Source organism: Piliocolobus tephrosceles, chromosome 20 (assembly GCF_002776525.5).
Source record: "Piliocolobus tephrosceles isolate RC106 chromosome 20, ASM277652v3, whole genome shotgun sequence".
Classification (NCBI taxonomy): Eukaryota; Metazoa; Chordata; class Mammalia; order Primates; family Cercopithecidae; genus Piliocolobus; species Piliocolobus tephrosceles.
Window position 1 is genome coordinate 14955565 of NC_045453.1, and position 15122 is coordinate 14970686.

General features: G+C 45.2%; 1 protein-coding gene across 2 annotated transcripts in view; it reads right to left on the reverse strand.

The window, feature by feature from the left end:
- The window catches only part of PTPRT (protein tyrosine phosphatase receptor type T), a 1114757-nt gene that overhangs the window by 44609 nt on the left and 1055026 nt on the right, over positions 1–15122 (reverse strand). For both annotated transcript variants that reach the window (XM_023227953.2, XM_023227952.2), the window contains one exon: positions 1909–1985. In XM_023227953.2, coding sequence (XP_023083721.1) covers positions 1909–1985 — 77 coding nt within the window. The remainder of the gene's footprint in view (positions 1–1908; positions 1986–15122) is intronic.

The following is a 15122-nucleotide window of genomic DNA, read 5'->3' on the forward strand; positions in this document are numbered from 1 at the left end:
TCTCCATCTGGAGAATGGGAACGATAACACCTCCCTTGAAGGGTTGTGAAGAGGTTTTGATAAGCTGACTTACTGAAGCCACCCATCATAGGACCCAAGAGTGACTCATTAAGAGCCAATTGGTGGTGTCGTTGCTCACTGTGATTATTAAAGACAGCAGGGTATGGTGGCAGAGGTACTCTTGACTCAGATTTCTGCTCCCTCCTTCCCTACCTGCTAGCAGTATAATCCTGGACAGGTTATATAATTTGAAGAGACTCGCTTACTCATCTGGAAATGGGTAGTAATGGTACCTACCTTGTGAAGTTGTGATACTAGTTAAGGTGATGTTGGTACAATGAAAGGTGATCAGTAATTCTTAGGTTACTATAAACCCTTCTTGCCTGGATGACTCTAAGTCATCTTTCAAGGCAGAACTGAGACATCACCTCCTCCAGGGAGCCTTCACTGGCTACTTCCCTTTCCCACCAACTTGAAGCATTGATTTTCCTTTGTGGTCCCACAGCCCCTGCTCTGTGAAAGTCTATTTTCTTATCTGACTTCCTCACCAGATTTGAGTCCCTTTTAGGTCGGAGACCTGGTCTTAAAAGTCAGTATTTCCCATACACTCTGTGTATGCTCTGTGTTTGTGAACTGAATACTGGATGTATGAGGGAAAGGCTGCTGGCATGATGGGTGCATGCTCAGAGTGCCCTGCTCTGGGCTGGAGAACAGCTATTGAGAACTGGCCATCTCCTGTGAACTTTCCTGGGAGGGCCATGGTGGCAGAGACAGTGTTTATCTTCAACTCCACTGAAGTTCCAGTCCCAGTTCTTGGCCATGTAGTAGGCCCTTTGTTAATTAGGGTGTAGTTAGGGAAACAGAAATCACTCTAGATGTTTCAGACAGAGGCAATTCAGCATGGGGAGCTGGTTACACAAGTGATGGAAGAGCCAAGATGCCAAACAGAGAATAGTGGGGCAACCCAGACATCAGGGACTGCAGGAGGCTGCAAGCAACCCTTAGAACTCGTGGGATAGCAGGAGAGGGAGAAATAACCAGAATACAGAGTCCAGAAATAACCAGAGCCCCGGTGGGCTGACTGGCAGGAGATTGGACTATGGCAGGCCTGCTTGAGGAAAGATGGAGCCACAGACAGGATACAGCCACTGCTGGAGCAGCTGCCCAAGGAAGGCAGTGAGACGGAGAATACACTGCCTTTCCATCATCCTCCAGTCTCTGTCTGTCTGTCTCTCTCTCTGTCTCTCTCTCTCTCTCTCTCACACACACACACACACAAGAGAATGGCTTGTGCTATTCTCTCTAACCAGAGGCCCCGCTTCCCTCTCTTTGATTTTAAATCATACCTGTGCTTGAAGCTTTGGTTCACATCATATTTTGCATTCCTGATGGGAGAAGTGATATTTTTCCTACCTCTGAATCTCTGCAGCATGTTAGCCGTACTTATGACAGTTACCACTTTCTACTTTGCCCTGGAATTATGGATGTGTGCGTTATCTGCCTGCTAAGGTTTTAAAGGGTAGAGACCATGGTAATTTTTGCATTATGGTTCCCATAGCATCTAGTATACATTTTACAGTAGGCACTTTAAAATTTTTGTGGCATAAATGGTCGTGCGTTTATGTGAATGAACGAATGGATCAACAGACATATATACAAGTGAATAAATGGGGTGAATGAGTAAGACCAGTAGTTGTCTTGAGGCTCCATACAGCAGGCTACTACAACCAGCCTGAAAGAGGATACAGCGTAAGATGGACAGTCAACTTGGGTTACACTAGTTCCACGTATCAGGGAGGATCCAGACTGCTCTGGAAGGACCACCTTCTGGAGGAGAGTTTGGGTTAAACCATAGATCTTGAGCCTGCAGAAGCCAGCTCCAGCACCCAGCCCCATTAAGACACTCACGTCAATGTAGTTGGCATTGATGTAGTCAGAGTGCGGGTCTCCATCCAGCACCAGCAGTCTCACCCGGGAATGGTCGTCTGCAGAGAGAGCAGAAATCAAGGGGATGGTTGATAAGAGGCCCTAGGCGAGGAGGCAGCTATGTCCTCCTTTAGAGCTACTGTTTATTAACGACGGCAAGGCATATCAGGCATTGTGCTGCTCTCTCATTTAACTCTCAACACTACCCTCAGTTACTGTTCCCATTTATAGATGAGGAAGTGGAGGCTCAGGGAGGTAAGCACTTCTCATTTTTCTACCTTCCCTTCTGATTTTGTCATTACCTAACTGGATTAGTCACCTGTTTCTTTAAGTCTTAGTGATTTAATCATTAAAACGGGGATGGAAATACCTGCTTCATAGGACAATGTAAGAGAGACCATATAAAAACGCTCAGGACAGGAGAGTGTTGCATCTGGATTAATACACTCCATTTTCATGTTGTTTAAAAACAAACAAGTTTACCTATCTTCCACACATGCACAAATTGCATTTTCATTTGCCCCTTGGAGTATTGTTGTAGATAGATTGTCAGCCATATATTGTTATCAATACTATCATTAAAGTGAGGCTGACTAAATCATTGTAAAAGAGGTCATCAATAACTAAAAATCGTGTTAGAGAGGATACCTTTTCAAACACAATCTAGACATAAACAAGATTTGCAGGCTTTATTTGATAGCATGCTTACTTCAAGTAACACCAAATGAAAATCATTAAAAGAAAACTAGTACAGCAGAAGAATCAGGATAATCCTTTACAATTAATTAAGTGAGCTCTGACACGCTAATAGACACACACAAGTGGAACACTGGTTGGGTCTGGTTGGGAGGAGGGACCTTGGTTTGCTACCCAGGTCACTGTGCACCTATCATTGTGCAGCTACTGCGTCCTAATTCACCTTCCTCTAGGGCAGGAATGGGGTCCCTAAGAAGTGGGCTGGAGAACTCTGGACATCCCCAAGGGTTTTCTGGGAGTCAAGGAGGTCAGGTCAGCTTATCCTCTTAGAATGATACAGCATTCTGCAGTTTACAAGGCACATTTATTTGCAACTAACCAAAGCCCCCTTGAGAACTGGGACATTATGCTTTATTCCCTGCTCCATCCCCTGCACCTTTAAAAGGTCCTGACATACAGCAGATACTCAGTAATACATGGAAGAGGTATAATTGGATGACCTCATTGGGTTCTCACAGTGACCCTGCAGGAGAGAAGTAGGACGGGTTCTGTTAGCCCTTGTTACAAATGAGGAAACTGAGGCTCCAGAAAGCCTGACTGGTCACATGGTCACTGAATGCTAGAGCACAGAGGAGTGAAGTTATCTTAACTCTGAGTTCAGTCGCTCCTGCTTCCAAAGGGGTGTAAGCATAATATTAGAAACCACTTCAAATATACCCAGCAGAGGGAATTAACTAGAGAAGTGGTTGCCTGGGTGACAGAAGAGTTAAGCAGCCAGATGGAAGACAGGGGAGAAACTCAGAGATAAGGAGCAACAATGAGAGACTGCCTGCCCTTGTGCTGAAGGGATGGAGGGAGGTGGTGGAGTGCACAGTGCTCAGGAGCTGGGGCCACCTGCTGGAACCTGAAGCCACAACGGGATTCTAGTAGGAGCTGGAGATGAGGAGGTGCTTCCCTTACTGCTAAGGAAGGCAACTGTAGTTGTAATACCCTGGCTTCTCCCTTTCTTCTTCTCTCCAGTCTCCCAGTGCATGTCGTTGGCCAAACCTAGACAGCTGACAGGAGAGCCTGAAAAATGCAACCTACAGGGGTCAGTTACCTGCAATACACAGTAGAGTGGGAGAAGGTAAGGAATGGGTCCTGTTATGGACAGACGGGCCTAGGGCTGGTATAAGATACACCCCATATCTATCCATTCATTTAAGAATCATTCACTGAGTATCTGCCATGTGGCAGGCAGGCACTGTGCTAGACAGCGAGTTATACTAAATGCCACTTTTCTTATTCATCGGGGGAAAAGTTTCAGTAGAAGCAACTAGAGGGAGCAGGTGGGTGGTCTAAGCAATCCCTTTGGGTGGGTGGGAGAGTGGAGTGTGACATGGGGGAGGTGTTTGAAGTTAACCTTTATTGAATTCATGGTAGGTACCAGAAACTTTACATACATTATCTCGTTCAATCATTTATGCCTCAAAATAGCTGTATAGGTTATTATAAGGATACCAGAATGATATGGTATTATGAGTCTTCCCATTTCACAGATGAAGGCACTGAGACTCAGAAAGATTAAGCAAATTTCCAAAGTTATGCATCGTGTGAGTGGCAGAGAGGACTTCTCGATTACGATTTTCTGACCCTGAAACCCTACTCCGTCCACGTAACTTGCTGCCCCAGAGCCTCAGGCATCTCACAGACACTACAGCTAGAGTCTGTGCAAACAGCTGGTCCCTAGTTCCTGCAGGGTTCTAGCCCCGAAGAGGACTCCCTGGGGGACAGCCCATCCAGCAGGCTGGAATTCAGACAAAGCCTGGCACCTGACTCTCAGCCCAGGGCATCAAGCCTCTGTCACCAGCAGTTCCAGAAGCTGTAGGCCTTAAAAAAGTGAAAATGCACATTGTGTTTTCACTCAATGGTCTCATTATGACTTATTGATTCAGAAATCTCCTTTATTTGTTGAGTTATGCCTCCCTGGGGCCCACAGCACTGGAAACAAAGATTCTGGTTTAAAATGTTGAAAGGGAATTTTTAAAATATAAAATGAAGTTGAAAAACCAGAAAGCAAAAATGATGAAAAACAAAACAAAAAGAAACAAACTTATTTATTCTAGTTAAGTGTTCTTACAGATGAAAGCAATCTCTAGCCACCAGATGATGGTGTTTGACAACATCTCTCCTTCATTTATTAAGAACTTGTTTACTGCATACCTACTCTGTGCCTGGCTGGTTGAAGGGATTAAGAAAGTGCTGTCAAATGTGATACTCATGTTTAAGGAGTTTGTCAATTTAGTGGAGACAGACTATATGCAGAAGCAAAACTTCCAAATCTAGAAGATGGGGAATAGAGGGCTTTGTGTAGTGACATGTGAATGAGGAATTAAAAATGAGTAAGGTTTGGCCAGTGCACAATGAGGAAGTCTTTCCATCAGAGGAAACTGCTAGAGTGAAGGCAGATATCCTGAAAAAAGCAAGCACAGTTGGGGAGCTGCAAGAGTCTCCTATCCTGGGAAAACAGAGTGTGAGGGGAACAGCGATGGGAGGGGAGACAGAGGAGGCAGCAGCGGGTGTTTCATTCAGAAGGCTCTCCATGCCCTGTGAAGCCACGGAGACCCAAGGAATCATGCTGGGCTCTGCAGGGCAGCCTAATACACTGTTTCTTTTCTGGGACAGTGGAAAGGTGCTTTATTATGATGTTACCAAAATTCATGCCTCCACAGCTAACTTATGTCAAGTGAGATAAACTTGTAATATATGATGTGAGATATGGAGCTGTGACCAGATTTGGCTTCAAATGTTAGCTCCATCACCTAGCAAATCAATTGATCTCTCTTAGCTTTGGTTTCTTTAACAAAATGGAGCCAATACTATATGGCATGAGACGATTAAATGAGAAAAATAGGTGTGAAAAGTGCTAGGACGTGAAGAAATGAGAGGACAAGCCACAGACTGGGAGGAAATATTTGTCAAACACGTATCTCAGAAAGGACTTGTATCAAAAATACACAAGGAACTCTTAAAACTCAGTGAGAAAACAAATGATCTGTTTAAAAAATGGAGGAAAGATCTGAACAGACGCCTAATCAAGGAAGATATACAGATGGCAAATAAGCTTAAGAAAAGATGTTTAACATCATGTGTCATTAAGAAATTGCAAATTAAAACAACAGGATACCACTACATACATATTAGGATGGCCAAAATCCAAAACACTGACACCACCAAAGGCTGGGGAGGATGTGGCACAGCAAGGCCTGTCATTCACTGCTGGTAGGAATGCAAAATAGTACAGCCTCTTTGGAAGACAGTTTGACAGTTTCTTACGAAACTAAACATACTCTTACCATACTAGGATCCAGCAATTGCACTTCTTGGTATTCACCCAAATGGGGTGAAAACTTATGTCCACAGGAAAACCTGCACATGTATGTTTATAGCAGCTTTGCTTAAAATTGCAAAAACTTGGAGACAACCAATATGTCCTTCAATAGGTGAATGGATAAACAAATTGTGGTGCAGACGGTCCCTCACTTAGGATGATTAGACTTAGGATTTTTTGACTTTGTGATAGTTTCAAAGCAACATGCATTCAGTAGAAACCATAATTTGAGTACACATATAATTGTTCTGTTTTTAATTTTTGCTACAGTGTTCAATCAACTCCCTGACATATTCAATACTTTATTATAAAATGCACTTTTTATTAGATGATTTTGCCCAACTATAGGTTAATGTATGTGTTCTGAGCATGTTTAACGTAGGCTAGGCTAAGCTATGATGTTTGGCAGGTTAGGCATATTAAATGCCTTTTTGACTTATGATATTTTAAACTAATGGGTTTATGGGGATATCACCTCACTGTAAGTCAGGAGCATTCATTATACATCCATGCAATGGCACACGGTTCAGTGAGAAGCAGAAATGAGTTATCAAGCCACAATAGACATGGAGGAAACTTAAATGCATATCGCTAAGTGAAAGAAGCCAATCTGAAAAGGCTCCATACTGTATGATTCTGACTGTATGATATTCTGGAAGAAAATAAAACTCTAGACAGAGGAAAAAGATCAGTAGTTTCCAGGTGCTTGGGAGGAGGGAAGGATGAATAGGTGAAGCACAGAGGATGTTTAAGGCAGTGAAACTTTTCTATACAATAGTGCAATAGTGGATATATGTCATTGCACATTTGTCAAATCCTACAGAACGGTACAACATAAAAAGCAAACCCGAATAAACTGTGGACTTTAGCTAATAATAATAAATCAATATTAATTATAATGAATGTACCACCATAATGCAAGATGTTAATAATAGGGGAAACAGTACGTGGGTGGGAGGGAGTACATGGGAATGATATACTTTCTGCTCAACTTTTCTGTAAACCTAAAACTGCTCTAAAGAAAAAATGCTAGGACAATGCCTGGTACACAGCAGGTGCTTAACAAATGATGGTTTGGGGGCTGAATATGAGGCAGGCAGTGAGCTAATAGCAGACATACTTAGAAACTTGGGGCTCTCCATTCACCCTCTGTACCAAATACAGATTCATCTATCTGCAGAGGCAAAGAACTATTGTGTGTGTTCACTAAAGGGTGGAATTCAGTTGCAGGTCCACCAGAAAGGCATCGCAAGGAGTGGCAGTGTCCTCATGGTTTATTTATTCCTTTTGGGAGATGCTAATATTATTCTGTGTCCCCTTCTTCTTCTAACTTTATATAATTAGAAGGATAAAAAATCGTGTTTACCCACACGCACATGGAGAAAGATGGGGCGGCAGGCGATGGGAAGGCGTTTATACGAGGTAATTTACAAGCAGCCCAGAATGTTCATTATGCTCTATCTACATTTTGCAAGCTTGAAAAACAGCTAATTTGGTACTCCTTGTTTGATATTCAAGACAAGGAGAGGAGTTAAGAGTCATGTAGAGGAGAAGCAAACTCCTCAATGAGGCAAGAGGAAGGTGCAGGTGCCTGGCCCCGCCGGCTCTCAGCTGAGGTGAGAGATGGGCAAGAGCTGGCTATGGGAAGGAGGGAGCTGGTGGCAGAAGGCAAAAGGGAGACATGGTACCAAGACACAGATTCAAAGAGCTCCATTTAACACAAGTCTAGGGGAACATCATCACTCAGTCTGCAGTCAATCTGCTTTTCCTTGCTTGAGGTCAAAGACCAGTGGTATGTTGGTAAATGTTTAACAAACAGCTCCCTGTGGGAAAAAAGGCCCTGATCAGTAATATCTGCTGATTTCTGTGGTGTAAATACTCCCACCATGACCAATTTCAAGCTATCAACATAGCATCAACCAGCTCACAAAATTCCTGAAAATTTAACAATCTGCTCGTGCAAGCTGGTATGAGTCAGCTACAGAACACCACTGACAGAGGACAAAGCCTAGCACACCCCACAATGTCTTGCATGATCTGATGGTTTGGGACCTACTTTTCTCACCAGCTTCACATACTGCTCTGATAACTGTGGTCTTCTTTCAGTTGCTCAAATGCACTATGTTCACTCTGACCACAGGGTCTTTGCATGTTCAAAGACCACCTCCATCCAAGCTGGCAGTTGCACCTGGATCCTGGGCTCAAATTCTTCCTCTCCTCATAGCTGACCCCTCACCACACCTGTAGACCCAGCCTATTCCTTCCTAAAACTGGCAGCCAATTCTTGCCTTTAGCAGAAGGGACGTTATGGATTGGGTGGGGTCTGAAGGCAGACATGAGGCTTGTCACACCCTAACCATATCACCTGGGGCAGGTTACCACCTCCCCTGAGCCTTTATTTACCCAGCTATAACATCCAAATCATATATATCTATGCAGGCTTGCTGCAAGGATTAAAAGATGTAAAATATGAACCCACCTGGTATTCTGTAAGAAATTAACACAAATATATAAATTCAGTTTTGTTTTTATTCTAGACCTGGGCCAATAGCATCAGCAGCACCTGGGAACTTGTTTGAAATGGAAATTCTTGGGCCCCAGCCCAGACTCACTGAATCAGAACTGTGGGGTGGGGCCCAGCAATGTGCATTTTAATATGCCTTCCAGATGATTCTGATACACCTTCAGGTTTGAGTATACAGACCAATGTTTAGTGATTTAGCATAGAGATGCTCTGGCTATTCACTTCAATCTGTCTTGGGAAAGGCCAGAAGATCTTACTGGAAATGGGCCATAAGACTAGAGACCCACCTTGTGCCAGGTGGTGGGGAGCAGAAATTTACCTGTGCGAAAAGTATAAGATGTTCCAGGCACTTACCAAATGCCATAGGATGCTATGCCATTTGATTCTCACAGTAACCCTATGAGGTCTATTATCATCATCCCGTTTCATGAATGAGAAACTCAAGGCCCCAAAAAGTTTAATAACTCAGGAAAAGGTATAGGGATAAGGGCTTCCTTTTAGAGTTGTAGGGTCCTTACCCTCCTGGAACCGTGAGATCCATGACCTCCATACCCTGCTATGCCACACCTCTCCAGCTCCCACTTTCCTCCAAGTTCTTGGACTCCAACATTGGTCCTCATCCCACTAAGGTCTCATGGCCACCCCAGATATAGGGTTCACTTTCGTCCTTCATACAGTTCTAACTCTCAGAACAAACCACAACTCCTTCTCCCTCCCTTCATCTTCAAAGATAGCCCAGTAAACCTGTCACCTCAACCCACATCCACTTAAAGAGAGAATCACTTCAAAGAGGTGGGGCTGGGGAGAGAATATTATTTGGATACTTGATATTCTTTCTTCCCGTCTTCTGGGCACTACAAAGGGTAAAGAACAGTGCATTTTTTTTTTTCCCCAGAGAAAAGAGATTTGACTCATTACAATGAATTGTGGAGCTGAAAAACCATTTCCTACAAGTATTGGAAATGTTAATGCCATCATCTTGCAAGAGTGGATAAGGAGGAGGCAGGTAATTCTGCCGAGACTGCCTGGGTACCTCATTGAAGTTAAAGGTCTGCACATTCAATCTTGATTGAATTACCATTATCAAGAGAGGCTGGCTTGGGCATGACACAGAGACAGCCCGACATTGTGTGTACCTCCTTGTCCTGCCAGATCCATGCTGGCTGAAATGGGAAAATTCCCCTTTGTGGGGTCCTGGGAGGAGCTGCTCCAGTAGATGCAACCTTTGAGGGACTGAAGGGGACTGAAGTTGAGAGGGGCAAGCACCAGGAGAGGACCACCTGTGTCCTAAGGATGCCATCTAGGCACTGCCCACTGCCCCAGTGATGGGCCTTTCTGAAGGAAGGAAGGGAGGTTTCTTATTTGTATTTCCTCAGAAGAAGAACATGAGATATGTATTTGGATGCAAGTAGTTGGTGTGGGGGGTGATCACAGAAAACACCAGGAGGGGAGTGGGAAGTGATACAGAGAAGAAATCTAATAGGGGCATGTCATGCAGCAAGTTGCCACTGTGGGCAGTTGAGGCTTAATTTGGCTGAGGAGCTCTGGGAGACATCATAGAAGAATGTGCACCTCTAAGTCATTTCACCTAAGCGGTGAGAGAGCTAGGGTATGTATATACCCACTTCCATCAGTCATTGATTGAGGGCAGGTTCTGGGGACATTTAATATTCTGGCTCTTTGGGCCTGCCCTGTAGGAAGGCAGAGAAGGCTCCAGTGGCCAGAAACTCCTTGGGAAAAGAAGGAAAGGTGCTGGCAGTTTGAATTAGCACTAGCACACATGCAAGTAGTGAGTATTTGGGGATATGGCAGGGTATCAATGATTTCTGCACCACAAGGCATCTGTAGGACCCAGGCAAGGGCCACCCTCAGAGATAGTAAAGCAGAATGAAGGCTGAGAGGAACATTGAACAGGGCACCCATTCTGTCACCCCCAGCTCTGTCTCCCCAGGAATCAGCAGAGACACCTGCTATGAGAAAATGCCTCTGGGTTTTGTTTTGAACCTGAGTTCCTCACTAGGAGTGGGGGTCCTCTCTGCACACCATAGCCCCACGTCCTTCTGGAAAAGATGGGCCTCTCTGAAGAGTTCATCTGCTCTGAGGATGGACCTTAGCAACACATTCTCCCCCAAGAAAATGGATGTGACTTGATGCAGAGAGGACTCTTTGGTAAGGAATATGTGCCACCCTGGCAGGCAAGAGACCACAGCTCCAGTCATGGCTATTCTACAGACTTGCTGTGTGACCTTGGGCAGGGTGCACTCCATCTCTGGGCCATGTCTTCTTGCCTGTGAACTCAAAAAGGCTACACTAACTCATCTAGACTTAAAAGTCTATGACTTAATTTAATAAACATTCAGATTTAATAAACATTCAGCTTAATGTGGCCTCTCCATCCTGAGAGCTCCCCTAGAGCCATCTGACAGGTGAGAACCTGAAGGTCAGAGAGGTGAAGTGATGGTGCTGAAGGTAAACAACAGAACTGCGATGGAAACCTGAGCCCACCTGACCTCATGTCTAAGACCCCAATACACCTGAGCCCCGTGGCTTTTCCTAGATTGGTGGAAGAGAAGTCTCAGAAAATGTGCTGATATCCTGTGTGCCCTCAAACCCCCTCTCCACTTCATCTGGCTCTCTAATCCAGGAGGCTGATTGCTATGGCCAAGATTGGACATTCTCAAAGTTGCACATGCATCACCATCACCTGGAGGGCTTTTAGAAATACAGATTGCTAGACTCTGTCCTCAGAATTTCTGATTCAGTAAGTCTGGGGTGGAGCCCAAGAATTAGCACCTCTAATGAGTTCCCAGGTCACACTGATGCCGCTGCTCTAGGCATTACACTTTGAGAACCACTGGATTAGGTCAACAGATCCCCTGTGCTCTGGATTCTGGTTGGGTTCAGCCAATGGAAAGCACAGGCAGAAGACTGGGCGGAGGGAGGAGAGTGTGATGGAGGTACTTACTCCTCCAGCACCCCTTGGTGGGGTCACCATGGTGGCTGCCTTGTCACCAAAGGTCGCACCCACCTCTGGTCAGGTCATCTCTCTTTGGGTCCTGGTAACCCCTCCCTACCGAATCCTTCGTGGTCTGAGGATGGAATTTAGCCCCAAGGTACCGCACTATCCCTTGTAGTCTTTCTACATCTAGATTATACCTTTATAAACAACTGATCCCAGAAGGTGGCCTCATTTTGTAACATTTGCAACCTCTGTGATTACTTCGGCTTCTCAGTGTCAGCTCCTTCCTGCCAGTCTAGGAAGCACCTCTAAAACTTTACATGGAGAATGCTTTGGGATTCCTGAATTTCCCCTTGCCAACAGTCTGTGCCCTAGAGTTACTTGGAAGCAAAGAACTCTTTGTTCTTATTTTACCCCTCCACTTCCTTCCCTTTCACTTCCTTTCCATGTCCACTCCCTAGAAACCCCACTGTCTCTATTACTAAATTCTAAATAGAATCACTTGGAAGAAAGGGGATATTTTGTCAAGGTCTCTCGTTGTTTCATTTGTAGGCAGTGCCCTCCCTCCTACTCGTCCCCTTTAATCTTTTCTGTTCTCCCTGGCCTGGGCCTTTGTCCTCTACTCCAGCCTCACAGTGCTCTGGGTTCCTTAAGATGCTAATCACAGCCAGTTTTCTTCTTGCGCCAAGAATATTTCTATTTATCATAGCTGCGGCAGGCTTTGCCTTTGGGAGGGACACATACAAGGGCAGGAACAGTTTCCATTTCTCAGGGCTGTTTCTTTTCTACATATCCCATTTCAATTCCAGGTTTTTTTTTTTTTTTCCATTTCTCTTTTTTTCTTGATTCTCCTTTATGTCTTGCGCTGCTTTCTGAATTCACTGGTTACCTCAGCACTGTCTCCTTTCAGCACTGAATGCAGACCTGCTCTGGCCCTGATCTCTTGCAGAATGATTGACTCTTAAATTAGAAAGGAGATTCTGGTTTATTTAAACTCATCACGGTGGTATCGTCAAGGTGCTTCAGTTCTCTCTGTCTCCATTTAGGTTTCTCAGAAGTAGATCTAAGACAGAGATTTTAGTCCAAGCAGTTTATGTAGGAGGAGACAGGAATACCAGTAGGAAAGGGGGGATGTATGACAGGGGAGAGAAAGCAGCTTATTAAGGGTGAGTTTTCAACCCCATTAGGATTGCAGGTAGCTCATCCTCATCCCTATGGGAACTCCAGAAGGAACCTCAGGGGAACGGTAAAGAAGCTGGGGTATTTCGTGGTGGAGGGCTTCTCCTGGGGTTATTAACCCTTCAGGATTTGCAGGCTGCCTGTGTCTGGGCAGGGGATCCTTTCCCAGCTTTGGAGAAAGTCCTCAGTCTAAGAGCTGCAGACAAGACAGGGCTAGGGTGAAACAAGCTCAGCGCCTCAGCCATAGGCTTTAAGGAGGAGCTCGCTCCCAGAATTGTGCCCACGCAGGGTCAACGGCTGAGCGTGGGCATCTCCCTGCATGTTTCACCCTCATCCTGGCCCTGCACACCCACCCTACCAGCTGCGTGCTGCTCACAGTGAGGCCGTGGGAAGTAGGTGGGACACTGATGGCATCTTCTGCAGTCCCAGCGCTGGAGTTCTCATTGCTTTCATTTTTCCTGACTTCCTGGATCCTGCCTTCTCAGAAGCAGCTCGCAGAAGGGTTAGATTGTTCTTATCCTTCTCTCTCTTGTGTTCCATCTTGCCAGTGTCTTCATTCAAGCTCAATATTTTCTTCCTTACTGGAATATCACTGTTCCAAGTGCCACTGGGCCCAGCTTTCTTCACCCCTCCTTTCTGGGTGTTCTCTATCATAGTTGGGAAGCAGAGAGAAGAGACCACTGCTCATGCCCTTCAGAGTCTCTCCCACACTCAGTTCCTATTTACTGGGCACCAACCATAGGCCAGGTTTGGGGAAACCAAAGTGGAAGGGAGTCGTGGTCCTGCTGTCATGGAGCATCTATTCTAGAGATGGAGATGGCCATCAGCATTCCTCCAAATGCCTGTCAAGCCACAGTCATAATGAGGGCTAAGAAGACATATATTGTGCTCTAGGAGTGAATAGTGGGGCTCTGAACATATTCGAAGGATCAGAAGAATTCCCTAAGCAAGGGATGACTGAGCTGAGATCTGAAGAATACATGGAGCTTCGCAGGTCACAGAGAGGAAGGAAGAGAACTTTAATAGAACAGAATGTGCAAAGGCCCTGTGACATAGAAGGGCATGGAGAGCTCAAGGAACTGAAGGAAAGCCAGTGTGGCTTCAGGGGAGAGGCTGTGATAGAGAGGGTATCGTGTGAAATAAGACTGAAAAAAGGCTGAGGGTCTTTCCATAAGGAAAACTGAAAAGTGAAGGGAAATCATTTGAAGGGTTTTTAGTGGGAAAATTATATCATCCAATTCATGTTTCAAAGACGTTTTTCTGGCTTCTATCAGGGATCAGACAGGCAAAAAGATGGGGCCAAATTAGCTGTAGAGTAACCAGAAAGGAGATTGGGCAGCGCCAAGTGACAGCGGATGATGATCTGGGCTAGGCTGCTGCAGTGGCAATCCAGGGGAGATACAGAGCATGCCTTCTGACCTCAGGCCCCCCTAGGCTTGGGCCTGGATAGGTCACCCAGCCTGGGTACCCTTGTCTCTCAAGGATTCAGGGTCCCTTCAGTGTGCTCTAGTCATTTCCCCTTCTCCTTCTCTCCTTCCCCCCTTTCTTCCTTCCCTCTTTTTTTTTTTTTTTTTCCTTTTTTTTTTTGAGGCAGAGTCTCACCCTGTCACTCAGGCTGGAATGCAGTGGTGCAATCATGGCTCACTGCAGCCTTCACCTCCTGGACTCAAGCAATCCCCCCACCTCAGCCCTCTGAGTAGCTAGGACCACAGGCGTGCACCCCCACACCCAGCTAACGTTTTGTACTTTTTGTAGAGATGAGGTTTAGCCATGTTGCCTAGGCTGGTCTTGAACTCCTGAGCTCAAGGGATCTGCTTGCCTCGGCCTCACAAAGTGCTGAGATTACAGGCATGAGCCACCACGCCTGGCTGTCATTTTTTCCTTATCTGTGTCACATCTCTAGAAGAAAGACATTTTTAAACCTGTTTTACAGAGAATAAAAGTTAGAGTGATGGACTAAGATCACATAACTTACAATGTGTGGACCCTGTCTGAACTCACAGCCTAACAAGGAGATAAGTGACTATATATTTTAGGGTACAGTTTCCACAGTGCAGGAGCAGAGAATGCTGGGGACCAGACAGGGCAGGCAGCTCCCCGTGGCAGAGGGGGAGCTCCCCAGGGGCAGGAGCTCCACCTCACAGGACCCATCACAGCGTCTGCTTAGAGAAGGCCCACATGTTATAAGTCTTAATACATGTTTGCTGACTGTTTGAATATCAGTTCTCAACACTTCACTTGCAAGAAATCTTGCTGTCTGAATTACCATCTTCCAAGAGAAAAATTATAAATGTTTTCTGATTAGTTCTACCATTCATAGCCCATTCCTAAATCAGCACAGGAAACAGCTAAGCTAAAACTTCTGCCTTTTTCTTCCTTTACAATCTGCCTGTATCTTACTCTTTCTTCCTCCAAGTTTTTTCTTAGGCAATGTCTAGACAGTTAAAACAAAACAAAACAAAACAAAA